General features: G+C 54.7%; 1 protein-coding gene across 1 annotated transcript in view; it reads left to right on the plus strand.

Annotated features, from left to right (window-relative positions):
• Cspg4 (chondroitin sulfate proteoglycan 4) overlaps positions 1 to 25,109 on the plus strand; it is a 34,754-nt gene extending 9,645 nt beyond the window's left edge. Inside the window, exons 2-10 of the mRNA XM_021172791.2 lie at positions 8,852 to 9,015; positions 10,567 to 14,118; positions 15,378 to 15,860; positions 16,305 to 16,481; positions 17,584 to 17,782; positions 17,886 to 18,020; positions 18,124 to 18,290; positions 21,862 to 22,045; positions 22,325 to 25,109. Of these exons, the coding sequence (XP_021028450.1) occupies positions 8,852 to 9,015; positions 10,567 to 14,118; positions 15,378 to 15,860; positions 16,305 to 16,481; positions 17,584 to 17,782; positions 17,886 to 18,020; positions 18,124 to 18,290; positions 21,862 to 22,045; positions 22,325 to 24,141 (6,878 nt within the window). The 3' untranslated portion in view covers positions 24,142 to 25,109. The remainder of the gene's footprint in view (positions 1 to 8,851; positions 9,016 to 10,566; positions 14,119 to 15,377; positions 15,861 to 16,304; positions 16,482 to 17,583; positions 17,783 to 17,885; positions 18,021 to 18,123; positions 18,291 to 21,861; positions 22,046 to 22,324) is intronic.
• The last annotated feature ends 1,804 nt before the right edge of the window (positions 25,110 to 26,913 follow it).

Genomic DNA, 26,913 nt, shown 5'->3' on the forward strand with positions numbered 1-26,913 from the left:
AAAAAAAAAAAAAAAAAAAAAAAAAAAAAAAAAAACCAAGGTGCCTTGGCTATGAGACAGGGTGAGGGAGCATAAGACCTGTCCTCAGAGAGAGGGACGAAAAGAGCTGGTATCGCCTAGATTTGGACAGAAAATCCCAAGGTCCAGCAAGGCTGGGACCTAGAACAATCACAGTCGATGAGGAGGAAGGCTGTGGATAGGAGCAAGGTCACCTAGGACCTTCCACATCATGCTTGGTGTTTGGAGCCTGATCATGGGGTAGAGAGCCACCCAAAGCTTCCAGGCCAGGGAGGATGCTGGGCAAATCGGTTTAACTGTGGCTACTCCTTGTAGGGGAAGGCAGGAAGTTAACTAAGACGGCCATAGGATGGTGGTGATCTGACTTGTGGGACGACACAGTGGGAAGGGAGATTAATTTAAGGGAGAACTTAGAGGCAGGATAGATGAAAATGGATATCTCTTGACTCTGACCAGGGAGGAAAGAATGGGTCCAGAAGAACTCAGTTTCTATCTACAGCGGCTGGGTCGTGGGGTCTTTATTGGGCCAGTGAGCAGCCTTTTTGCTATGAGTGGGGTTGGACATGGGAGTTTCTGGCCCAGATATCCAAGGGCCTGAGGACCCAGCAAAAGAGACCATCCATGCCTGAGGCTAGAGAAGCAAAAATGGGTACATTGTAGCAGAAGTAGAATGTCCGCTCCTGAGAGCTACAGGTGGGAGGAAATCTCAGTGAGAACCAATGCTAACAGGAGGCAGGCCCATGTGCAAAGCCTAAGTAGACCTCAAGCTCTTAGCAGAGACCCAACCTTGTAACCACAGACTCTGATGGCTGGGCACTGGCCAGTATATTTTGCTACTCTGCCCGTGTGAGAGAAGTCTCCTTGATAGAAAACAATCAGGACTGGAGCGGTGGCTCAGACGGTAGGAACACTGGCAGCTCTTCAGGAGAATTTGAGGTTGGTTTCCAACACCCCCACATAGATCACAACTGGCCGTAACTCCAGTCCCAGGGGATCGACACCCTCTTCTGGCCTCCACAGGGACTGCATGCATATGGTGCCCAGACATACATGCAGGCAAACACCCATACACATAGAAAAATAAAGTGTTTTAAGAAGAAAATTCTCATGTGGGCCAAATGTCACCTCCTTTTGATTTCTACACCTCTACCTACGGATGCTTCCTCTGTCTACCCTTCCATAGACCCTGTGGATGTCGGAGAGTTTTAGGCAGGGACACAAGCCTGGGGCCTACGCTGAAAAACTTCTGACACATGGAGGTACTGCTCAGTGGTAAAGCACATGCTTAGCGTGAGCAAGGCCCTGGTTTGATCTGGCACACACACACACACACACACACACATCTAGCACACACACACAAGCTTCTAACCAGAGAACCAAAGCTGGTCCTTAAGACCCACTTTAGTGACCACAGCTTCCTATCAGCCACTCATGTCTGGGCTGACCCGAATCCAGGCATGATTGTTCCCCCCATCTAAGTCCTCTTTCACAGATGGAAAGACTGAGACCAGAGAGAATGTAGGTGATCAGGTCTCTGAGTTGAGGTGTGTGTCTGTCTGTCTGTCTGTCTGTCTGTCTGTCTGTCCGCCTGCCTGCCTGCCTGTCTGTCTGTGTCTGTGTGTGTTTTAGGAAACTGATGACCCTTAATCTACCTCCAGGTCTCCCCCTCTTCTTCCCTAAATGTTAGACATGATATTCCGAGGAACACAGCCTGTTCCACTAAGCTTTAAGTTCATCACTGCCCAGGCCCAGTCATTGTTCCCCACCCCAGCTCGCCCACTCACTATCTTCAAACCCAGCTTTCCAGATCAGGAAGCTCGAAGACACCTTCCCAATAGCCCTGTAACAATACCCCCTGTCATAGCTGGCCTTTGACACTAAGGGACACTGACATCTGAGCCCTGACTGCAAGGGGGCTAGGCCCAACAGACACTCTCTGAGCAGCTTCCACCCTTGCTTAGTCTCTCGACCCTCTACTTCCCTGATCTCCAAGTCCCCAGTGGGCAGGACTGGCACTCGATCACCCACCGGCTTCTGAGAAGACTGGGCCACCTCTTGCCAGCCCCTCCCTTCCTAGCAGCTCCCAGAGCCCACCCGCAGCTGCTCCAGGAGAAGCCAGGCCGCCTCACCCTGCCAGCCAAAGCAGATGCGTTCCCTCCGGCCCTCCACTCCTCCCACTTCCACCCGACCCTGACAGAGGGAGCCTCAGGGAGACAAGAAGGGAAAAAGTGTGTCTTCCCTGGGCAGACTGCCAGCCAGCCCTCACACCCTCCTCCCTCCCCAGCCAGTGCAAGTGCAGATGCTCCAGCCACCACCTCTGTGTGCACACACCTCTTTGCCAGCACCCACAGCACCCAGCTCCGAAGCCGCGCCCACAGGGACTTCAGCCCCAACCTGGCCTCTGTCCCTGTGAACCTCTCTCTAGGCCTCAGTGTCTTCTCAGACCCTGCTAGGGCTGGTGAGGGTCCCTTCTTTTTCTCTTGCGTGCCAGTGACCTTATCCCAGGCTGGACCCACTGAGATGGGAGTCTCACACCCACTAGGGCCTCGCCAGCAGGGGATAGGGAAAGTGGCAAAGGTCCTGGAAATCCACCCATCTGAACAAGGAGGAAAATTATAAGGCAGAGAAAAGCCTCTTGGAATTGTTCCGTACCACACTAGCCCCACCCTCTTTGCCTGAGGCTGGGGAGTGGTGGAGCTTCACAAAGACTCCATTGAGCCCCACTTCCTCCCTGTCCCAGCCTCCAGTCTGGGTGGACCCTGGGCGATTGGTTCCATCAAAACCTCTCATTTTCCCTCCTACTTCCTCTTGCGCCCAGCATGGCCCCAGGGTTGGCATGTGTGGCTGGAAGCCCAGGACACTGGTCCTGCCCCTACTGAGCTCACAGGGGCTCTCCGAGACCACTCCTCCTCTCCTCCAGGAGCGCTCATCCTCCTTATGGGCCTCGCTACTCTGAGATCATCCTTAGTAATATGCCCCTCAGCATGGCTGACCCCTCAGCATGGCTGGCCCCTCAGCATGGCTGACTGATGGTGGTTGTTTAGAGGACCAGCAGCTGAGGCTGGTGCCAGAGCCAGAGCTCAGGCAATAATTGAGGAAACTGTTCTGTTCTGGCCTCTTTGGACTTTCAGGGAACCTAAGAGTCCATAAGAGAGTCAAGGTCCAAGTGTGGTTCTTGTGGCCTCAGAGTTCTTGGAATGAGGGAATGGAGACTATGGTGAGCCCAGCAGAAGTCTCTTGATGCTCGTTCATGGTGGTCATGAGGTCATTACATCACGGTGCTTGGTGGTCCAGCACTGCCCTGGGATGAGGTCTTGTCTCCTGAGAGGGAGGACAGCTCTACATTCCAACCCTGTGTGATTGTAACTTGCCTACTATTGTTCACATGGCTGGGGAGGCTGGAATCAAGTGAGGATAACTGAAGAGAGAGCATCAACGGCCTGCAGTCTTCCACCATTGGGCAGCTCTTAGCAGTGAGAACTACAGACTTGGCCATAACCCAGTGCCATGCCTATGAAGGCCATTGTCCCTGTGGTCTGACCTGAATCTGTCCTACTTCCCCTTCCCTGAATACCTTCAGAGTAGCAGAGGTGAGGGAAGATGAGGGCCTGCTTGGCCTTTCAGTGGGGTGGGATGTGCTGATGGAGAGTGTGTGGGGAGGAGATAGCCGCCCAGCTAGGCCCACCCCGCAGATTTGCTCTTGCCAAGTGTTCTTAGGAGGGGGCAGACCTGGTAGATTATCCTTCAATCCTGGCCAACTGGGATCCTGAGCGCACAGTTCTATCAGTCTTTATACCCAGTATCCAGCATCCTCACTTGCCCCATGCCCGACTACACATCCTATCCAGACATGCTGATCCCCCCAATTCATGCATGAGCACGTACATGCATGCACATGCACTTGTGAGTGAGCTCATGCATACACACACGAACACACACATATGCACATACACACGCATGCACACATGAGCTTGTGCACACACACACATATGAACGTGCACAGGAGTTCGTGCATACACATACACATGCATACACACACAAACACATAGACAAGCATGCACACACACATGAACATCTACATGCATGCACACACAAGCTCGTGCACACAAGCACATGCGCACTCTCGAACACGTGTGCACACGCTCACACACACACACACACACACACACACTGGCTACTTGGGTCTGTGGGGACTCCACAGGCTGCTTTGGTCAGCTTGTCACTTTGCTCCATCAGCCCAGAGCAGGAAAAGTCAGTGCCCAGCCTCTGCCCATCCCTAGGGAAACCTCCCTCAGGTTTCCCTGGCTTGAAGGCAGAACTATGGTGGAGAAAAGAGAGAGAGTCCTAGGAAGTGCAAGGGAAGGCGAGCTGGCCTGAGGGCTGGGTGACCTCAGAGAGAATATAGCAGCTCAGGCAGGGCACTTGGCCCATTGCTTTTACAAAGGCTGTATTCAGGTGGGCCCTCACACCCATGAATGTAGACAGAAAGCCCTTCAATCCTGCCTCAGCCCTCCCAAGAATCTAGCCCAGCTTCCCTCAGACTCCCTTGAAAACTTCAGCCTCACCCTGCCTTCTCAGACCTGGAACCAGGATATATCACCCTGATGGAAAACCCCACAGGCTACAGTAGAAAAATCCAGCTTCCCCAAGGCAGGGTCATCTTCCTCCCACTCTCTGGACACCCCTCATTCCAGCCCACAGCAGTGGGTCCTGCCTTCTCTGTCTCCCTGGGGTTCCTTGTCTCCTTTTCTAACTAGTCTGTGTCCCTTGAGTTCAGTCCTTGTGAAGAAGGGTCATTAGGTCTCATTCTCAACATCTTTCACCCAGGCTGGTTCTTCTTTTCCATTCCAGTTGCTGCATTAGGGAACATATGCATATATGCTGGTGTGTGCCCGAGTGGATGGATGGATGGATGGATGGATGGATGGATGGATGGATGAGTGATCAGAGAAGATTGGTCCCCTGTCTCTCTTGCCCACCTCTCTTGCAGCAGCACTAGGTGTCGTCACCCCCATGCTCACACACCCAGGCCTCCCACCCCCACCCTGCACTCAGCTGGGCAGCAGGCACTCCTGCCCATCCTGCCCAACAGCCCTGGGCTCCCATTTTCTCCCTTATAAAGTCAGGCTACGGCAGACAAGCAGGAATGCTGCCTCTGCCCATGACGCAAGCCAGCTGTGGGAGCCCGCCCGACTGCCCTAGGCTATGAGGGGTAAGCACAGAGCTCACAGGGTTCACTGCCAGGGAACAGGGTGCTGTGGGTGGGGCTGGGGTAGGATTTAGACAGTGGCTGAGCTGAGACCTGAAGCTTACCTTTCTGAGACCAAGTCAGAGAGCTTCTCCCCTTATAGCCCCTATATGGCCTGGGCTATAGAGAACTTTGATATTGTGGAACACACTCTCAAGGGGTAGGGCACCAGGACAGGGGTGGCCAGAGGCCTGGCACTCAAGTACATCCTAGGGCAGAGAGTTGTATTCCCATTTAGATTGGTGCAGGGGAAGCCAAAGAGAAAGCTGCGGGGAGTGGGAGAGGCAAGGGAGAATTAGTGACTAGATGTGGGGCAGTGGGCAGAGCTGGGTGTCAGAGCTGTGGTGTTGAGAAATAGGACAGATAGAAAGAAAGACAGTTGGCTTGCACAGAGTTCAGAGGACTTCGAGGAACTGGGTCTGCAGCAGGCCCCCAGGACTAGAGAAAGCCTCGAAACTGGAAACCTCACTCCCAGCCCAGCAGAAAGAGGCTAATGCATATAGAATCCTACCAAGAAGATACAGACTACACGGCTATATGTAAGACCCTGCCTCAACATAACTAAATGGGGAACTAGACTGCAGCCTAATGCAGGGACCAGATCCCCACTGACACACTCCCCAAGAGTGTCACCCCAGAGATCCAGGAGGTACCAGCACACTCCGGAGCCTGCAGAGGGATGGCTAGCTAGATTGACCAAAGCTTCGCTTGACCATCTGTGAAAGAGACCAGCCCAGCAGGACACTGGCTCTTTCTCTCTCCTAACCCCGGGTCTCAGGAAAAGCATGGAGTCACCCCACCCTGGGGTCCAGACAGCAGCTCCCTGTTCATGAGAGGAAGGGTGGGAAGCCACGAGGACCTCCCCACCTTCAGCAGAACTCTGGCCCGGGAGGGGCAGGAACCCTCCAGGAACACATGGCCTCTTTGAGGGAGCCAGGCCTAGCCAAGTAACGGCAAGCAAGCAAGGGAGGCAGGAGGGGCTGGGCACAATCGTGCCTCTGTCCTAGCAGCTCTGGGTCCTCACGCGTATACACAAACACATAGCTTTACACAAACCCCAAAGAAACCCCTGAGCAGCCACCCACACACTCAGGCACACACATCTGCGTAGCCCTGGACACTCACCTGTGACCTTCCTCCACCAAAAAAAAAAAAAAAAAAAGCCCACACAGGCAGCAAGCAAGCAGCCTTTCCACAGCTCCAGCCCATCTCCCAGAGCCAGGGGCCCCTCCCACACAGAGGGCTTGGCCTATACACACTACCACCACAACTCCCCTTCACAGCCTACACCACTAACCCTCTGCCTGAAAGTTGTCTAGAACCAGTAGGGGGCATGGGAGCAGAAACCTCCATTGCCCCACCAGGAAAGATCTATACATTCCTGCTAGCCAACCTTCCACCCATCCTTCTCCCTGAGATCATTTATTCCTCTTCCTCTGTGATGCTTTATGCCGCCCTCACCTCCTCCAGGATGTCCTCCGGGATTGACTTCTGACTTGTTATTTCTTCATCCTGCACCCTCTTTATATTTGAAGGCCCTCTCCAACTGCCCCCTACCTAATGACAGCAATTCTGAATGCAGCCTGTCAGAAGGGTGAGTGGAGCACAAGTATGGAGGTGAGGTGGGGGTACTGTCAGAGTTTCCAAAGCCCCAGCCAGCTTGGCTTCAGAGGCCTCTGTTCTGACAAGGGGGCTGCCTGGCCTGCACACTCCAGCAACACAAGGCAGCCAGTGTGAGTGCCTCTCCACACAGGAAACAGCAGGGCCCAGTCCCTCAAAGGGCTCATTCAGACCCCAGCTCTCTGGAAAGTACCTCTGCTTCCTGCCACCCTCCCACTTAGTCAAACAAGCTGCTGCTCTCTCCTGTGGGAAGGGAGCAAGAGGCAGGTGGTTCAGTGGTTAGGGCCAGCCGTGCACCTTAGTGCCTGATCCAGAGCCCTGCCTAAGACTTAGCATACCTTCTGGGCAAGAGAGTGTGAGTGGGGTCACTCCCACTAAGGGGACTGTGCCCTCTTCCTTGTGGGTGGTGAGCAGCCCAGCCCCGGGTTGAAATGTTTACCTCTTTGCGGGATATAAATATTCTCAGAGTGGGCAGTATCACCTGGTCCACAAAATCCCTGTTCGGCTCTCACCAGCTGCTCCAAGCCGCTCCAGCCCACCAGGGTGGTGGCTCCATCCTGTGGGGGCCGTGTGCCCCACCCTCTGTTCCGTGGCTGCCCGTGGTTTGGCCTGCTGCATTTTGCTCAAGCCGACACGGCACCCCTACAAGCTCCTACTGCTTGCTGAGCAGTGTCCCGGTCTGAGGTTCCCTGACACAAGATGTGCTGGGCCCGCAGAGCCTTGGGCAAGTGGCTTTGTGCTCATGACATCCTTTTAACTCAGGAGTCACCAGGGAGGATTTCAGCTCAGTCCTGAGAACAGCATTATCTTTCTTGGCCATCTCTCCTGGGACAGAAAAGGTGCAGACCCCTGCAGTGGCTGATGCTGCTCTGTCATGTCAGCTGGCTTGGGCTAGCTAGGGCCCAGCACTAGTGTGGCTGATGCCAGAACATCTTTGTCAGAGCCATCAGCCTGACTGTCCTCTGCAATTTCAAAGAGGCCTGACAGGGATGAGTCTCCTTTTCTGCTGCCATCTTTCCCCAGCACTGGATATCTGCATGCAGTCGAGGTTCTAACCACCACAAGAATGGGTCAGAAACGGTGGAGAAATTGCTGGAGACTGAAGAAAGCTAATATCAGGGAACTGCCTGAAGGAGGAGGTTCCCATTGTGGTCCAAAGTGACCTGCACAGTGCTCACCAACCCTGGGTAGACAGTCTCTGTCCTGATGCTTGAGGAGACCCTCGCTGGTCCAACTGGCAGGCCTGTAGTGCGTCCCCAGCCTTGTATTTGGAGACATCCCTGGCTTGGGTTAGGGAAGGGGATCTCTACTGTTGTCTTCCCTGGCTCCTTAGGCATGTTTGGAAACAGAGAGGCCGGATGTGAGTACTCACCAGGGACCCGTGGTGGTGCTGAGGCAGGAAGCAATTGCAGAGCGGTGGAACACAGTTTGGCCGGCTTTGAGTCTGACACCGCACGTGCTTCCCATTGGCCTGGGAGCCTTTGCTCCTTGGCAGGCTCTGAGCAATAAACGGCCCCACCCCACCCCATCCCTACAGGCACTAAGAAAATAGAGAAGAAATGACCTGCCTGCATACCACCACCATCAGGCTCCACAGCCAAACACAGAGATAAAGTGCGGTCGTGGCAAGGAGCCCACCCTAGGAGAAGACTGTGGTCAGGGATCAGCCTTCATCGTGAGAGATTCCCCCCCCCCCACCAGATGATCATGACAAGATAGGGAGAGACCAGATCCAGGATGGACATTCGCTGGGGCCCAGAGGTGGCGGGAACCTGTGGCTTCAGGAACCCAAGCAAACTTGAATAGTGGGAATCTTAACGAGCCCCTAGGCTGTGCCACATAGAGCCGTGGGGCATGTCAACATAGAAGCCCTTCCCTCCCCTGTAGCCCATCTGTCCGTCTCTACGGTCCCTAACCTCCTCCTGGCCAGAGCCTGACCTTGACCACCGCTCCCTCTCTCACCAGCCTCCTTCTTCGGGGAGAACCACCTGGAGGTGCCCGTGCCCTCGGCCCTGACCAGAATAGACCTGCTGCTCCAGTTCTCCACATCCCAGCCCGAAGCCCTGCTTCTCTTGGCAGCAGGCCAAGCTGACCATCTCTTGCTCCAGCTCCACTCAGGATGCCTCCAGGTGAGTGGCACACCCGGGAACAGGGCTAGGGAATCCCTTCTGCAGGTTGGGAGGCCTCGCCTTTGTCTGTGCAACCTCATGCAAGTCACCTCTGCCCTTGGGTCTTGGTCTGTCTGCCGTGGGTGGCTAGCAACATCCCAGAGTGAGCTCCTGGTGCAGTGGCTCTGCCTACGAGCTGTCTCGGGTCTCACTTCTCTTCGTCGCCCCTAGTTGACCATCTGGACTGAGCTTTCTCTGTCCACCTCCTCGCAGTATCTGACTAACAGGCTTTCCTCACTACTACCCTGGCTTTTCTCTTTTGCCTGCCTTTCTTTCTCTTCCCCATGCCTGACTAGTCCCCTCTCCTTGACATCTATGCGTGAGGAGTATCCCTGCTCCCAGGGAGTATCCCTGTTCTACTCACCTGACTGGGACTCCCCCTGCACCCGTCCCCTGTAATAAGGTGGTACAATCTGAGATAGTAACAGTGCCTTTATCATCTACCACCACCCTCTTTTGCTCTTATTGCATACTTTAAGACCAAGGGGCCATTTAGCTGTCTCTTGAGTCTTCCCCCTAATCATAAAATGTTTAGAAACCCAGGATCTTGGGCTTAGACCCATCTGCTTTCATGCCCCATTGCAACTGAGAGACCCTGGCCCTATCATCCTACAGCTGCCATGGCTTCTAGATGCCACAAGTCTTCACTTTAAGCCTGGGCCTGGAGCAGCAGATACAGTAGGGTCCATAGATGCTCCATGATTCGGTTCCTAAGATCTTGTACTTTGCCACCACCCACTCCAGTTCTGGTGTCTGTGTCTCATGGAGGACGCCTCCTCTACTAGAGCCTCAAAAACAGAGCATCTGGGCTGGCAGGACAGCTGGTGGGTAGATGCACCTCTGTGCAGGCCAGATGGGTGACCTAAGCTCAGTGCCCAGAACCCACAAGGTAACAGGAGAGGACTGACTCCTCAGAGTTTCCTTCTGACCTTCACATGTGCCTGTACACACACACACAGGCGCACACACATGCATGCCACACTCACAAATACCCGTACACACACACACACACACATACACACATACCACATGAATACACACACACACTCATGCACACACATGCACCCACTCTCACACATACAGAAGCACACACACACACAAATAGATAAAACATTCAAAAGGAGAAGATCACAGACCATCTCTCTGGGTTCTTAGCCTACAGTGAGCCAAGCTACTTTTGCGTACTAAGGGGGTTCATTGGGGGGTTCCAGAGTACACATTACTCCTCCAGAGGTAGTTTTTCTAGAACCCACAGTAGGTTTTCTGGCACTGCTCACGGGAGAGAAGAGAGGAAGGAGGAGACCAGGCAAAGTGTTGCTTCAGGGGAGAACCTTGCTTTGTGTAAATCCCCAGGGTCAGGGACAGTCTCTGAGCTACACTGGGGCCTTGACTCTACCCAGTTGAAACAATAGGGAGCTAAGGGTGTCCCAGTCCGGGTTCTGAAGGGGGCTCAGTGTCGGGTAGACAGAAGTGTCAGCCACTCCCACCCCTGACCTCTCTGTCTCTCTACAGGTCAGACTTGCCCTGGGACAGAAGGAGCTGAAGCTGCAGACGCCAGCAGACACAGTGCTGAGTGACTCCGCCCCCCACACTGTAGTGCTCACTGTCTCCGACAGCTGGGCTGTGCTGTCTGTTGACGGAGTGTTGAACACCTCTGCCCCCATCCCAAGAGCATCCCACCTCAAGGCCACCTACGGGCTCTTCGTGGGCTCCTCTGGAAGCCTTGACCTGCCTTACCTGAAGGGAATCAGCCGACCCCTGAGGGGCTGCCTCCACTCAGCCATTCTCAATGGCCGCAACCTCCTCCGTCCGCTGACCTCCGATGTTCATGAAGGTTGTGCTGAAGAATTCTCTGCTGGTGATGAAGTGGGCCTGGGCTTCTCTGGGCCCCACTCACTGGCTGCCTTCCCTGCCTGGAGCACTCGGGAGGAAGGCACCCTGGAGTTTACGCTCACCACTCGGAGTCAGCAAGCACCCCTGGCCTTCCAAGCAGGGGACAAGCGTGGCAACTTTATCTACGTGGACATATTTGAGGGCCACTTGCGGGCTGTGGTTGAGAAAGGCCAAGGTACCATGCTACTCCGCAACAGCGTGCCTGTGGCTGACGGGCAGCCCCACGAGGTCAGCGTACACATAGATGTTCACCGGCTGGAAATCTCTGTAGACCAATACCCTACGCGTACTTTCAACCGTGGGGTCCTCAGCTACCTGGAGCCACGTGGCAGTCTCCTCCTTGGGGGTCTGGACACAGAGGCCTCTCGCCACCTCCAAGAGCACCGTCTGGGCCTGGCACCAGGGGCTGCCAATATCTCCCTGGTAGGCTGCATAGAAGATTTCAGTGTTAATGGCAGGAGGCGGGGCCTCCGGGATGCCTGGCTGACCCGTGACATGGCAGCAGGATGCAGGCCTGAGGAGGATGAATATGAAGAAGAGGTCTATGGCCCATATGAAACTTTCTCCACCCTGGCACCGGAAGCTTGGCCAGCCATGGAACTGCCAGAGCCCTGTATTCCTGAGCCGGGACTGCCTGCTGTCTTTGCAAACTTCACCCAGCTGCTTACCATCAGCCCCCTGGTGGTGGCCGAGGGTGGCACGGCCTGGCTTGAGTGGCGGCACGTGCAGCCCACCCTGGACCTGACAGAGGCAGAGCTGCGCAAGTCCCAGGTGCTGTTCAGCGTGAGCCAGAGTGCACGACATGGTGACCTGGAGCTAGACATCCCGGGAGCCCAAACCCGGAAAATGTTTACCCTGTTGGACGTGGTGAACCGTAAGGCCCGCTTTGTTCACGATGGCTCTGAAGAAACCTCTGACCAGCTGATGCTGGAGGTGTCTGTGACTGCTCGGGCACCTGTGCCCTCCTGCCTGAGGAGGGGCCAAATTTACATCCTGCCCATCCAGGTCAATCCTGTCAACGATCCACCTCGCATCATCTTCCCCCACGGCAGCCTCATGGTGATCCTGGAACACACACAGAAGCCTCTGGGACCGGAGATTTTCCAGGCCTACGACCCGGACTCTGCCTGTGAGGGTCTCACCTTCCAGCTCCTTGGTGGCTCCTCTGGTGTCCCTGTGGAACACCGAGACCAGCCAGGAGAGCCAGCAACTGAGTTTTCCTGTCGGGAACTGGAGGCGGGCGACATAGTCTATGTCCACCGTGGTGGGCCTGCGCAGGACCTAACATTCCGGGTCAGTGATGGGATGCAGGCCAGTGCTCCAGCGACACTGAAGGTAGTGGCCGTCCGTCCAGCCATACAGGTCCTCCACAACACAGGGCTGCACCTGGCCCAGGGCTCTGCCGCAGCCATCTTGCCTGCCAACCTGTCAGTAGAAACGAACGCGGTGGGACAGGATGTGAGCGTGCTGTTCCGAGTCACTGGTACCTTGCAATTCGGGGAGCTGCAGAAGCAGGGGGCTGGAGGGGTCGAGGGCACCGAGTGGTGGGACACACTGGCCTTCCACCAGCGCGATGTGGAGCAAGGCCGAGTGAGGTACCTGAGCACTGACCCACAGCACCACACCCAAGACACAGTGGAGGACCTGATCTTAGAGGTTCAGGTGGGCCAGGAGACACTGAGCAATCTGTCTTTCCCAGTGACCATCCAGAGGGCCACAATATGGATGCTGAGGCTTGAACCTCTGCATACACAGAACCCTCATCAGGAGTCCCTCACCCCAGCCCACCTAGAGGCATCCCTGGAGGAAGAGGAGGAAGAGGGAAGCCCACAACCTCATACCTTCCACTATGAGTTGGTTCAGGCCCCCAGAAGAGGAAACCTCCTGCTTCAGGGTACAAGGCTGTCAGACGGCCAGAGCTTCAGCCAGAGTGACCTGCAGGCTGGTCGGGTGACCTACAGGGCCACCATGCGGACCTCTGAGGCAGCGGATGACTCCTTCCGTTTCCGGGTCACATCCCCACCCCATTTCTCCCCGCTCTACACATTCCCCATCCACATTGGTGGTGACCCAAATGCTCCCGTCCTCACTAACGTCCTTCTAATGGTCCCCGAGGGAGGGGAGGGCGTGCTGTCTGCCGACCACCTCTTCGTCAAGAGTCTCAACAGCGCCAGCTATCTCTATGAGGTGATGGAGCAGCCTCACCATGGCAGGTTGGCTTGGAGGGACCCAAAGGGGAAGCCCACCCCAGTGACATCCTTCACTAATGAGGACCTACTTCATGGCCGACTGGTCTACCAGCACGATGACTCTGAGACCATAGAGGATGATATCCCGTTTGTGGCCACACGCCAGGGAGAGGGCAGTGGTGACATGGCCTGGGAGGAGGTGCGTGGTGTCTTCCGAGTGGCCATCCAGCCTGTGAATGACCACGCCCCTGTGCAGACCATCAGCCGTGTCTTCCACGTGGCCCGGGGTGGACAGCGGCTGCTGACTACAGATGATGTAGCCTTCAGCGATGCTGATTCAGGGTTCAGTGATGCTCAACTGGTGCTGACCCGTAAGGACCTCCTCTTTGGCAGCATTGTGGCTATGGAGGAGCCCACGAGGCCCATCTACCGGTTCACCCAAGAGGATCTCAGGAAGAAGCAAGTCCTGTTTGTGCACTCGGGGGCCGACCACGGCTGGCTCCAGCTGCAGGTGTCTGATGGGCAGCACCAGGCTACTGCCATGCTGGAGGTCCAAGCCTCAGAACCCTATCTTCACGTAGCCAATAGTTCTAGTCTCGTGGTTCCTCAAGGAGGCCAGGGCACCATTGACACTGCTGTGCTCCAGCTGGACACCAACCTGGACATACGAAGTGGAAATGAGGTCCACTACCATGTAACTGCTGGTCCTCAGTGGGGGCAGCTGCTCCGGGATGGTCAGTCAGTCACCTCCTTCTCCCAACGGGATTTGCTCGATGGGGCCATTCTCTACAGCCACAATGGCAGCCTCAGCCCCCAAGACACCCTGGAGTTTTCTGTGGCAGCAGGGCCAGTACACACTAACACCTTCCTACAAGTGACCATTGCCCTCGAGGGTCCCCTGGCCCCACTGCAACTGGTGCAGCACAAAAAGATCTACGTCTTCCAGGGGGAAGCGGCTGAGATCAGAAGGGACCAGCTAGAGGTAAGGCAGTGCACGAGGCCTGCCAAGCTGAGGGTACTTCCATGAAGGGGGTGTTCCTGTGGGGATGCAGGGCTTAGGAGTATTACAGTTTCAGTAGTCACCTGTATGTGTTATAGTTCTGCATGTGTCTAGGAACATACACCTACCTGTTAAGTGTCCCGCACCTCCAGAGATCACATACACATGTGTCCTTGCTATGGATGACCGTGTAAAATCTGGGTTCCAGCCAGATCCACAGAATCTCTGAAGCAGAGACCAAGAGTGTATATCCTGTCACAGTCCCTATGAGGTTACCATGAGGGGTGACCTTTAGGAGCGCTGCCCCTCAGATCCACAGATCCTTAGCTCTTTCCCTAGACCCCACAACAGGACTGTGAGGGCCTGTGACATGTCTGTTAACTCAGGGAGCTCACAGCGCAACACTGACCAGCTGGCTCATTGCCTTACTGTGAAGGCCCAGTTTTGAGGCCCTTCCAGTTCTGAGTGTTTGGACTTTGAGAAAGACCATGACTAAACATGTCAGGAAGTGTCCACACCAGAGAAGGCAGCATATGAACCAAGCTTTGGTGGTGCACACCTTTAATCCCAGCACTCAGGAGGCAGAGGCAGGCAGAGCTCTTTGAATTCAAGGCCAACCTGGTCTATTAAGAGAGTTCCAGGCCAGACAAAAGAAGAGGTAGGGGAAGAGCGGAGAAAAGAGAAAAGTACGAACAGCAGAAAAAAAGTAGCAGATGACATTCCAAGCTAAAAGAATGGATTCTGGAGGCTGGAAAGATGGATCAGTGGTTAAGAGCACTGACTGCTCTTCCAAAGGTCCTGAGTTCAAATCCCAGCAACCACATGCTGGCTCACAACCATCTGTAATGAAATCTGATGCCCTCTTCTGGTGTGTCTGAAGACAGCTACAGTGTACTTACATATAAATCTTTAAAAATTGGGGGGGGGGNGTATTCTGCAAAGGCATAGAATCAGAAGTGTAGTGTAGTTTAAGAGTGGTGCTTAGACATTTTTGTGGCTAGATCAGGCATTGAAGGAGTGGAGTACTCAGCCTCCTTTGGGGTGGACCAAATCAGCAAACTGCTAAGACCTGGGAACCTGTGCTGCTAGATATGGTGAGAGCGCCCTCTTGTGGTACATAGTGTCAGCTATAGCAGATCCTGAGCAAAGCATTAGCCACACGTGGCGACCGAGCCTGTTCTGCCACCTGAGGTCCACAACAGCCTGTGACCCCGTTTGTCCCCATCGTCTCTGTTGACTAGGTGGTCCAGGAGGCAGTGCTGCCTGCCGACATCATGTTCTCGTTGAGAAGCCCCCCGAACGCCGGCTACCTGGTGATGGTGTCCCACGGCGCTTCAGCAGAGGAGCCACCCAGCCTGGACCCTGTGCAGAGCTTCTCCCAGGAGGCAGTGAATTCAGGCCGGGTTCTCTACCTGCACTCTCGCCCTGGAGCCTGGAGTGATTCCTTCTCCCTGGATGTGGCCTCGGGCCTGGGTGATCCTCTTGAAGGCATCTCTGTGGAGCTGGAGGTGCTGCCCACAGTCATCCCCCTGGATGTTCAAAACTTCAGCGTCCCCGAGGGCGGCACCCAGACGCTGGCCCCTCCTCTGGTCCAGATCACTGGGCCTTACTTCCCCACGCTGCCAGGCCTTGTCCTGCAGGTGCTAGAGCCACCGCAGCACGGGGCCCTGCAGAAGGAGGATCATCCTCAAGATGGGAGCCTCAGCACCTTCTCCTGGAGAGAGGTACCGGAGACGCCTGCGCCTCCTCGGCTCTAGTCACTGGCACTGCTTTATGCTTTATTTCAGTCTTCCCCTGGGAAATGGAAACATTGTTGTTTACACACACACACACACACTTATTTTTTTTAAAGAATGTAATATATATATGTATGTATATGTATATATATATATATATCATTGCTCTATTCAGACACACCAGAAGAGGGCACCAGATCCCATTACACATAGTTATGAAACACCATGTGGTTGCTGGGAATTGAACTCGGGACCTCTGGAAGAGCAGTCAGTGCTCTTAACCACTGAGCCATCGCTCCACATCTTAACTGTGGAAATGGGTTCTAAAGGGATCTGTCTCCTGTACCTAACAATGGGACATTAAGGTCCCAAGATCCCTGTTGAGTCTTGGGCTAGCTGAAGCCTGACAACCGATCCTGGGTCTCCTCATAGGTGGAAGAGCAGCTGATCCGCTACGTGCATGATGGAAGTGAGACACAGACAGACGGCTTTGTCCTGCTAGCTAATGCCTCAGAGATGGACCGCCAGAGCCAGCCCGTGGCCTTCACGATCACCATCCTTCCTGTTAATGACCAACCCCCTGTTCTCACCACAAACACAGGCCTGCAAGTGAGTTCACTCCTGAACCTATCCCATCTCTGGTCCTAGAAAGAGACTAGAGTCCCTTCTCTCCTTCTCTCTGGCTCAGTGTCATCCTCTGTGAAATGGGTTCACTACCACAAACTTGGAAGGAGAGATGTGATACAGTGCTGAACACAAAACACAGTTGTGAGGTTTTGTTACTGGGAAGTCTTAGTTTAGAAAAACCATCCTTGACCTTGCCTGTCCTTGGACCCACCTGTTTTCCCTCATGTCTCAGGCCAAAAATACCTAAAATTTCTATTATAAGTCCTGTATTGTGGGCTGCAGGTTGGGAGCTCGAGGGTCACAGCAAATAAAGATCACAAGGAAGCTTCCCTATATATAGGCTGAGGGTCTAGATAACTAAGGGCTGCCTAAGTTGGAAATGATGTGTGGTAAGTTGGCCACTAGGTGGCAATATCCACCCATGTTAGCCCCCTGGAGCCCAACAGGGGTTTTAACTTACTCTCGGACTCTGGGAGGGAAAAGCAGCTCCTGGGTATTAGAAGGACGTTTTCTGAGATGAGGGCCTCCTACCCAGAATGGCCTCAGTGACTGGCCCTGTGCCACATGGGTGGGTAGCCTATGGAGCCTCCCCTGCACTCTGCACGGGTGGGTTCCTAGCTGATACGGAAATTCAGCTCTCCGCTCTCCGCCTCCCTCCCAAGCTTCAATTGGCAGGAGAGTCAAGGTGTTCTGCGCTGGCCAACACCATTGCCTCTGTCCTGTGCCCACCCGAGCCAGGTGGTATATGCCATGGCAGGAGGGAAGGGAGGGCTCCCCCTGGGAGACCCGGCAGCACCTTTGGTCAGGGACAGGGATCTCTGAAGTAAGAACTCAGTAATGACCAAACAGGAACATTTCTAGGCAGGAGGTTGTGGTCTGGCTTTGAGGTACAATTAAGATCAGGGCAGGGGGAGAAGGAACCTGCGTGACAGAAAAGGAGAATGAGAAAGAAGGCTCAGAATGGCACAGGCATCCATAACAGCCGGGCAGAGCAGGTTGGGGGCCTGGTGGAAGTCCAAGAGCCAGGAGGAAAGGGATGGAAAGGACACAATGTGGACGGGACTTTCACGGTCTGTGTCCCTAGATCTGGGAGGGGGCCATTGTGCCCATCCCTCCTGAGGCCCTCAGGGGAACAGACAATGATTCGGGCCCAGAAGACTTGGTCTACACCATCGAGCAGCCCAGCAACGGACGGATCGCCTTGAGGGTGGCACCAGACACCGAGGTCCAGCGCTTCACACAGGCCCAGCTGGACAGTGGGCTTGTGCTGTTCTCACACAGAGGTGGGTGCTGAGTGGGTTCTCCAGCCTCCTGGGGTGAGGGTACCTTGAGGGGAGGGAGCTACCTTGGGCCAGCAGAACCCAGCTCCACCTGCCCTGTGCTCAGGAGCCCTGGAAGGAGGCTTCCACTTCGACCTCTCTGACGGCGCACACACTTCTCCCGGACATTTCTTCCGAGTAGTGGCCCAGAAGCAGGCACTCCTCTCCTTGGAGGGCACCCGGAAGTTGACTGTCTGTCCAGGTAGGTCTGCATGCTGGCTAGCCGAGGCAGAATAGAGGATGGTAGCCCAGGACCCTTGCCTGGGCTCCTGTCAAAAGCTAACAGGCTCCTCCATGCTTCACAGAATCTGTGCAGCCGCTCAGCAGCCAGAGCCTGAGTGCCAGTTCCAGCACAGGCGCTGACCCTCGTCACCTGCTCTACCGGGTGGTAAGAGGCCCCCAGCTTGGCCGACTCCTCCATGCCCAGCAAGGAAGTGCAGAGGAGGCCTTGGTGAACTTCACCCAGGCTGAGGTAAGGGCCTCACTCCTCAGCCACCACACAGACCCCAACCTTACCTCAGGTGGCTGCCAGCTGGAGCATCCACCTCACTGGCAGCTAGCTTCTCTGGATCCTGTCCCAAATCAGGGTTAGGCCTCCAGAAGGAAGCCACAGCTGGATCCCAGAGGCTGACAAGGGCCCAGGAAGGAGGGCCAGAGGCACCCCCGTGGCTGGTAAGGGCATGAGCTCACTTCAGCCGGACAGTTTGGGATAAAGTTGAGCTTGGGACTCAGGAAAGATGCCAGAGAATGTAAGCAAGCTGGGTGCAGATGAGTCCCAGGCAGAGTGGGCCAATCTGAGGGACACTGAGATCTGCTCTTCAGAGCAGAGTCCCTAGGGCACACCAGGACCACCGATCAAAATTATAATTGTTGAGGCTGACTGAGTGGCTGAGATGCCAGGGCTGTCGGTACTAACTAGTGGGAGCCAGCAGTCATCAGTCTTCGCATGCACGGATTGGTCCCCTCAGGGTCTAAGGCACTGTGAGCAGCTCCTCTGGGCCATAGTAGAGCAAACAGCATACTTGGTGCTCCCACCTAGAGGCCACGTGGGCACATAACGTCACAGCATGACCCCGATTCTTTCTACATGAGCAGGATCCAAGAGAACATGGCTGGCCCTGCCACTGGATCTGCAGCACTGTGGTATGCTCCAAGAACTTTCCAACAGGGCTTACCCTGGCCCTTGAAAAGGGCAGGACCCACCTCCGGGTCTCTTTCCAGCACTCAGAGGCCTCCTGGGCCCCACAAGTTCCTTTCTACCCCATCAGGGTGTGTGTTCCTCCTGAGAAGTACTAGAACAGAGGAGCTGGCAGGGGGGTGTGGGATGTGGGGGAGCAACTCCCACCCAACAGGTACCTCAGAGGAGGAAGCTGCCTTAACTAGGGTCAAGTAAGATTCCTCAGACCCTGCACTTCTTTTGCTAGGCTTATGTTCTCACTTCTCCCAGGCCCTAGCATCTACCATAGCCCCTTTCTGCCCCCTCCCCACAATGAAATCTGCCAGTGGCTAGGGCAGCTGTATGCCCTGAGTCACTGGGAGCCTTGTTATCAGAGACCAGGAAAGAGGAGAGGCTGGGACAAAGCCACGGGTGCCCCTCCCCCACCCAGCAAACCCCCATGCTCCAGCAACACGAAGGACACAAGGCTGAATGGCCACCAGGGGGCCAGACTGGCAGTGCCACCCAAGAAGGCTGGAAAGAGGCTACGTGGCACAGACACCCTCCTCCCCTGGCAGAGGTCAGGCAGCAGTAGGCAGTGGATTGACAGACAGTACCACTGCCCTTCAAGACGCTGGGCTAGACAGGGCAGGGCTCAGATAACCTCAGTTTGTAGATAAAGAAGTGCATATGCAGTCTGGTGACTTTTATTCAGTATCATGGCTAGTAAGAAGCAAGACCAAGATTAAGCCTTGAGTTCCCTTCACCTAAGGATACTGTCCCTGCACCTGGCCCGAGTTTTGCCTTTTGCTCGCTAGGGCCTTCTCGTACAGGAGCACTGACAGGCAGCCAGGTGTCACGCTGACCTCCACCACCACTGCTGGGGGCGGGGAGGGGGGCTCCATTTCCCACCATGCCTACCAGCAGCCTAGACTAGAGGTTACTTACAACTGACAGTCTTCAATCCTTTAGGACACATCTGGCCCACATTAGTTGTCACCGCTGAAGCTTTAGGAAAGTTCCCAGAAACCCGATAAACCAATTCTTTAAAAGCCTGTGCTCCTTCTCATAGCAAATCACTGAGGGGACGCCCCTCCCTTAACGCAGATCAGCTCCCAGTGTAGACAGCACAACCCAACCACAGCGCTCTGGGACTCTGAGATCGCTCGCTCACAACCACCTGACTCCATTTCTGGTTTACTATTGTGCAAGCCCTGTTTTGCTGAAAGGAAAATCTTTCTGCTTTTCCCTCCTAAAAGGGGAAAACAGAGATAAAGCATGAGGTTGTGTCTTGATCAGAAGGGGCAGGAAACAGATTTCTTTACAGAAACAAAGAATACTACTTGGGCTAGAACATAAACTCGGAGGCCCTAAAGAATGGGTCATAAAGTTGATGTGAGGTCTCCTGGATAACAATGGAGTCTTTGTGATCAGTTACTGAGCTGATGCAGCACTGAGCAGAACCCACCTCAATCTGGCACAGTGGCACACACCAGCTTCTTGGGAGGCTGAGGCAGGAGAATCACTCGAGCTTGGCAGGTCAAGGCCAGCCTGGGCAACATAGTAAGACCCTTGTTCAAAACAAAATCAGGAAACTAATCAAATGTTTTCAAAGGCTCACCCTGTGTTAGAACTGTAGAGGCAGTGGGATGAGGCCTTGAGCAGAACAGGAGCGAGAAAACGTTTGCAGTAACCCAGGTAGGACCTGGGTGGGGAGGGAGAAAGGAGCTAAGGAGCCAAGGAAGTCTCTGGGGTTTTTCCTGAGCCACTCAACAGCAGAGCTGCTGTCATGGCGATAGAGTCTCAGGTGAGGCCACTGGGGCACATCTGGGCCTAGCTAGGGAGCTTGAAACATCCAATAGACATCAGTGGAGCAAAAGACACAGGTGGATATTTGAGACTGGGGTTCTGGTGAGAGTAAGCTGGGCTGTAGATCCTGGTAAAGACCATTTGAGGCTCTGAGACTGCATGGAGTAGGTAGGACAGGGACTGACCGTGCCACAGGATGCTGAGGAGCAGGACCCGCAGAGACGATGAGATCTGAGGAGACCCAAAGCAGAACATCACATCCCGGAAGTTTCATCTTGTCAGTCGATGCTCAGCGGCCAGAGAGACCTAAGCCAGTCAGTCTCTGGCTCTAATGCACAGGGCCCGTTAGTGCCATTGATGACATCATGGGAACAAAATCCTGAGTGGAGTGGGCTGAGGATGTGTGGTGGCAGTGGGCACTATTCTTGGGGAATGTTGCTGCAATGAAAAGAGGGAGGTGGCAAGTGCCAGCTGAGAAGATGCGATGGCATCTGGGGATATGTCTCAAATGGAAGCATGCCTGCCTAGCAGACATGAGGTCCCCGTTCCAGTCACCACCACCACCATGTAAACCTGACACTTTAGCAAGTTGCAGGCCGGACTAGGATGCATGAAATCCTCTCTCGAGAAAAAAGAAAAAGTCAATCCAAGAGTGATTTTCTTTAAGATGAAAGGAAAAATTAACTTGGTTGCATAGAAAAAAAAAGATAATCTATTTGGGGGAGAGCTGACGTAACAGAAGGGAGACTAGAAGCAGTGCCTGTGGGAAGCAAGGAGGAGGGACCCACTTTAAATGGAAACATGAATCAGTGACCAGTCGCCGCCCAGCTAAAGCTAGAGCTGAAACCCAGGCTTCAGAGCCCAGCTTTTCCCAGCCATGTGATTCCCTAAGGGTGACTGACCCCTTGAACCAATGAGGTAGACAGCAGGCTACACAGACAGACCCAGGTTCAGCCAGAAATAAGGCTGGACACTGAGGAGATTAGAGAGTGTCCATGCCTTGCCAGCCTGACAGGGAGCTTCCAGGTGCTACAGACTGAGCCCGGCTGTCACACTCAACCATGGTGTCTCCTGCCAGGTGAATGCTGGGAATATTCTGTATGAGCACGAGATGTCCTCTGAGCCCTTCTGGGAAGCCCATGACACCATCGGTCTCCTACTGTCCTCACCACCTGCCAGGGATCTGGCTGCCACCCTGGCCGTGATGGTGTCTTTTGATGCTGCCTGTCCCCAGCGCCCCAGCCGTCTCTGGAAGAACAAAGGTGAATAGCATGCTGGGATGGCAAGGTTGAGGATGCAGGGAAATAGAGAGTGCCCAAACAGAGGGATAGCGGCTTCTGTCTTAGTCCCAGGGAGGTATAGGGATGGTGCATGGGAACGCTGACATCAGAAGTCCCGTTCTCCCAGGACCATGAGCCCTGTCCTGGAGCTACCAGTGGCCTAAAGGAGAAGTGCAGACTTGCCCCAGGGTCTCCTTTCTGAGGATTCCTGGCTCTTCTTCCAGTGGACTGGACCTTCATAGCCTATGTCTCATCCCCCAGGTCTTTGGGTCCCTGAGGGCCAGCGGGCCAAGATCACTGTGGCTGCCCTTGATGCCGCCAACCTCCTAGCCAGTGTGCCAGCATCTCAGCGCAGTCGGCACGATGTACTCTTCCAAGTCACACAGTTCCCCACCCGAGGCCAGCTCCTGGTGTCTGAGGAGCCACTCCATGCCAGGAGGCCCTACTTTCTGCAATCTGAGCTGGCTTCGGGACAGCTGGTGTACGCGCATGGTGGTGGGGGCACGCAGCAGGATGGCTTCCGCTTCCGTGCCCACCTCCAGGGACCGATGGGGACTTCTGTGGCAGGACCCCAGACCTCTGAGGCCTTTGTCATCACTGTGAGGGACGTGAATGAGCGGCCCCCTCAGCCACAGGCCTCCATTCCTCTCCGTGTCACTAGGGGCTCACGAGCCCCTGTCTCTCGAGCTCAGCTGAGTGTAGTCGACCCAGACTCAGCTCCAGGGGAAATTGAGTATGAAGTACAGAGGGCACCCCACAATGGCTTCCTGAGCCTGGCTGGGGACAACACTGGACCTGTGACTCACTTCACACAGGCTGATGTGGATGCAGGGCGACTGGCCTTCGTGGCAAATGGGAGCAGTGTGGCCGGCGTCTTCCAGTTGAGCATGTCTGATGGAGCCAGCCCCCCCATACCCATGTCCCTGGCTGTGGATGTCTTGCCATCCACCATTGAGGTGCAGCTGCGTGCACCCCTGGAGGTGCCCCAAGCTCTAGGACGTTCCTCACTGAGCCGGCAGCAGCTTCAGGTTATTTCTGATCGTGAGGAACCAGATGTAGCTTACCGCCTCACTCAGGGGCCCCTGTATGGGCAGCTACTAGTAGGGGGGCAGCCTGCCTCGGCCTTCAGCCAGCTGCAGGTAGACCAGGGGGACGTGGTCTTTGTCTTCACCAACTTCTCTTCCTCTCAGGATCACTTCAAAGTTGTAGCTCTGGCCAGGGGTGTGAACGCATCAGCCACTGTAAATGTCACAGTGCAGGCTCTGTTGCATGTGTGGGCCGGTGGACCATGGCCTCAGGGTACCACCCTGCGCCTTGACCCCACTGTGCTCGATGCCAGTGAGCTGGCCAACCGCACAGGCAATATGCCCCAATTCCGGCTCCTGGCAGGACCCCGCTATGGCCGTGTGGTCTGGGTGTCTAGGAGCAACCAACTTGTGGAATGTTTCACTCAGAAGGACCTGGAAGAGGGACAGCTGGGGCTAGAGGTAGGCAGGCCAGAGGGCAGGTCCACTGGCCCAGCAGGTGACAGACTTACTCTGGAGCTGTGGGCAAATGGTGTTCCACATGCTGTGGCCTTGCTGGACTTTGCCACTGAGCCTTACCATGCGGCCAAATCCTACAGTGTGGCCCTACTCAGTGTCCCTGAGGTTGCTCGTACAGAAACAGAGAAACCAGGAAGAAGTGTCCCCACTGGCCAGCCAGGCCAGGCAGCATCCAGCCCCATGCCCACTGTGGCCAAAGGTGGTTTCCTGGGCTTCTTAGAGGCCAACATGTTCAGCATCATCATTCCAGTGTGCCTGGTCCTCCTGCTCCTGGCCCTCATCTTGCCTCTGCTCTTCTACCTCCGCAAACGCAACAAGACAGGCAAGCACGATGTCCAGGTGTTGACCGCCAAACCCCGCAACGGCCTAGCCGGTGACACAGAGACCTTTCGAAAGGTAGAGCCAGGCCAAGCTATTCCACTCATAACTGTGCCTGGCCAGGGGCCCCCACCAGGAGGCCAGCCTGACCCAGAACTATTGCAGTTTTGCCGGACACCTAATCCTGCCCTTAGGAATGGCCAGTACTGGGTGTGAGACCTGGCCTGTGCCAGATGCTTCCCACCCACCCGCCAAGCCCACTGCTGCTGTACCCTGGTCTGGCCTGAGGATCTCCAGAGCCAAAAAAATAGACCTTGAGATGCCAGGGGTGGAGGGAGCTGGGAGACAGCTGGAACAAGTGGGGTCAAGAGCTGGAGACTTCCTTGGCTCTCTTAGACCTGGAGTGTCATGGGGGCCAAGGTGAGAGGCAGCTAAAGTCAGCTCACTGCAGAAAACAGGAAAGCATCCTAGATGGGTCACAACTCCGGGTCCTGGAACTGTGACCTTAGATAAGTCTGACCCAGACTGCCAAGGTCAGGGGAACGAGAGCACCCTCTCTGGTGTTTTCCTGAAGCCGAATGGGGAGGAATGTTAGGCAATAGATTAATATATTTAAGGTGCAAGATGGGTGGGGTTGCTCTGGGGTTGGTTAATTTAAGGCAAGAAAGCTATTTAACATGGTGCTGGCCTAGCCAAGCCTGATGAAGCCCTGGAGTACACGGGATGGACAAAGGTCTGAAGCCATGTCACCCACAAAGCCCTGTGGTGGAGCGCCCGAAGCACTGGCCAGCAACTGTCAGCGCTTGGACTAGGAGTGTTAGAGGCCACCCTGGTGGCCATGCTTTCCTCAAGACTAGGGAGCAGGCAGACGAGACACTTGACTCCACTGAGCCGTGGCGAATGGTGCTTCGGAGGTTCCGAGTAGCTGTGCATCGTTTGAGTTTGTGCACTGGGCTCCTATCCGTGGCAGCTTCACTCCCCTGGGGCAGGCCATGTGGCCTCGATTCATGGGGGGTGAGGATGGACAAATCTGGACAAGCTCTTGAATTTCCACCTCCTGGGGCATTCCCAAAGTCCTCTACTCTCACCTGTACCGGCAGATGGGCTGTTTGTTGAGATGGGACCAAAGCCCTTACGCTACAGGGAACTTCAGGGAAAAATAAAAATAAAAAATAAATGCTCCCAGCCATAGACTCCTTGGCCTAGGTTTTGGCCTCCAAGGCCCTATTCCTCCCCCAGCCTCCTTTCATTGTGGCCGCAGAAGCAAAAATAAGGGACATGGGGGGGGTATCAAAGTTGGGGACACAGTGCATAAAGGGAAGATTGGACAGACAGACTTTTGTGTGGAATATTTTACAATCTCTGTCCTTCACTAGGAGAACCCAGGTATTTCTCTAAAGGAGGGGAACCAATGAAGACACAGGAAAGCCATACCCCCTAGAGCAGATCATTCAGCTAGCAATGGGTCATGAGATCCCAGGTCTCCAAAAGAAAGGCCATTATGTGAGCCACAAGGCAGATAGAATCCTCTGGCCCTTCCTACAAGGGGATGATGCAAGATCAGGGGCAATGGAAGTGAACTCTGGCTCAGGGAATTATCTGGTCTTGAAAATGGGCTGAAGTCATTAGAAAAGAAATATAAGCTGAATTGATGTCTCTTGCTTATAATCCCAGTACTTAGGAGGCAGGAGCATAAGAATGAGTTCAAGGTCTTTTTTTTTTTATGTATATGAGTACACCATTGCTCTCTTCAGACACACCAGAAGAGGACATCAAACCCCATTACAGAAGATTGTGAGCCACCCTGTGGTTACTGGGAATTGAACTCAGGACCTCTGGAAGAACAGTCTGTGCTCTTAACAGCTGAGCCATCTCTCCAGCCCCAAAGTCATTCTTGACCCTTATAAAATTGAAGGCCAATCTGGCTCTCAGAGATCCTGTCTGAGCGCAAGGGAGGAGGCAGTAGGTTTCTGTGCTCTGGGAAAACGTGGGACTCCACGAGGCCTAAGAACAGGAAGTTAGAGGTGGAAGGCAGAAAGCAGCCTTTGGCAGCTGACCTGCTCTGGGGACTAGGGTTTCCTCTGCACGTGTCCCAGTATCTGCAACATTTGAGCCTTGCTCCAGACAACACTCCCTCACGGCATGGTGTCCATTTTAACATCTGGCCCCCTCTCAGAGACTTCAGGCAGGAAACTTGGAACCAGATGGATTACCAACAAAAAGATCTCCAGAGGGACAGGAGGGACAGGGAGACAGAATCAGGGAGGGTATGAGACCCAACTAGAGCCACACAGCAGAGTAACGATAGATGAGACCCAGCAAGGCGTCGGTGGTGCCACACAGAGAACACTGCCGTGAAAAATCACTTCCCACCCCTCCGCCTTGTACCTCCCCAGAATATAGCCTCCAGAAATACTGTGTCTTGAGCTGCCAACACTAGTTTCCTTTTTATAAATGTGATGTCTCTGCTCCCCAGGTTAGGAAGACCAAGAGCATCCCCGTATAACACTCACAGCTCCACCTTGCCACTCCCAGGAAGTTAAGGTTGGCTCCTCAGGGCCTTGCTACCATGAGCCAGTCTCCACCCAGAGTAAGGAGCGTCCCTGAAAGTGTAAGCAGAGATGTAGATGACAAACCTGCCAGGCAGGATCTGCCCTCATCTCCTGTTTCCCCTAGAGGACTGACAACACCCTCTATTCACACAGCCTGCCCTGCCCTGCCCTGCCCCCAGGCACTGGCACAGGCTGACACTGCTCTGCTGCTCCGAGCCTGGGCTAGGTGGTAAGCTGGTACCCAGACATTGTGCCCACAGCTGTGCTAGGACCTGAGTCTTTCACGACACAGCCAAGCGTTGTGTGTGTGTGTGTGTGTGTGTGTGTGTGTGTGTGTGTGTGTTCACGACACAGCCAAGCGTGTGTGTGTGTGTGTGTGTGTGTGTGTTCACGACACAGCCAAGCGCGCGCGCGCGTGTGTGTGTGTGTGTGTGTG

The sequence above is a fragment of the Mus caroli genome, chromosome 9 (genome assembly GCF_900094665.2).
Source record: "Mus caroli chromosome 9, CAROLI_EIJ_v1.1, whole genome shotgun sequence".
In the NCBI taxonomy this organism is placed as follows: domain Eukaryota; kingdom Metazoa; phylum Chordata; class Mammalia; order Rodentia; family Muridae; genus Mus; species Mus caroli.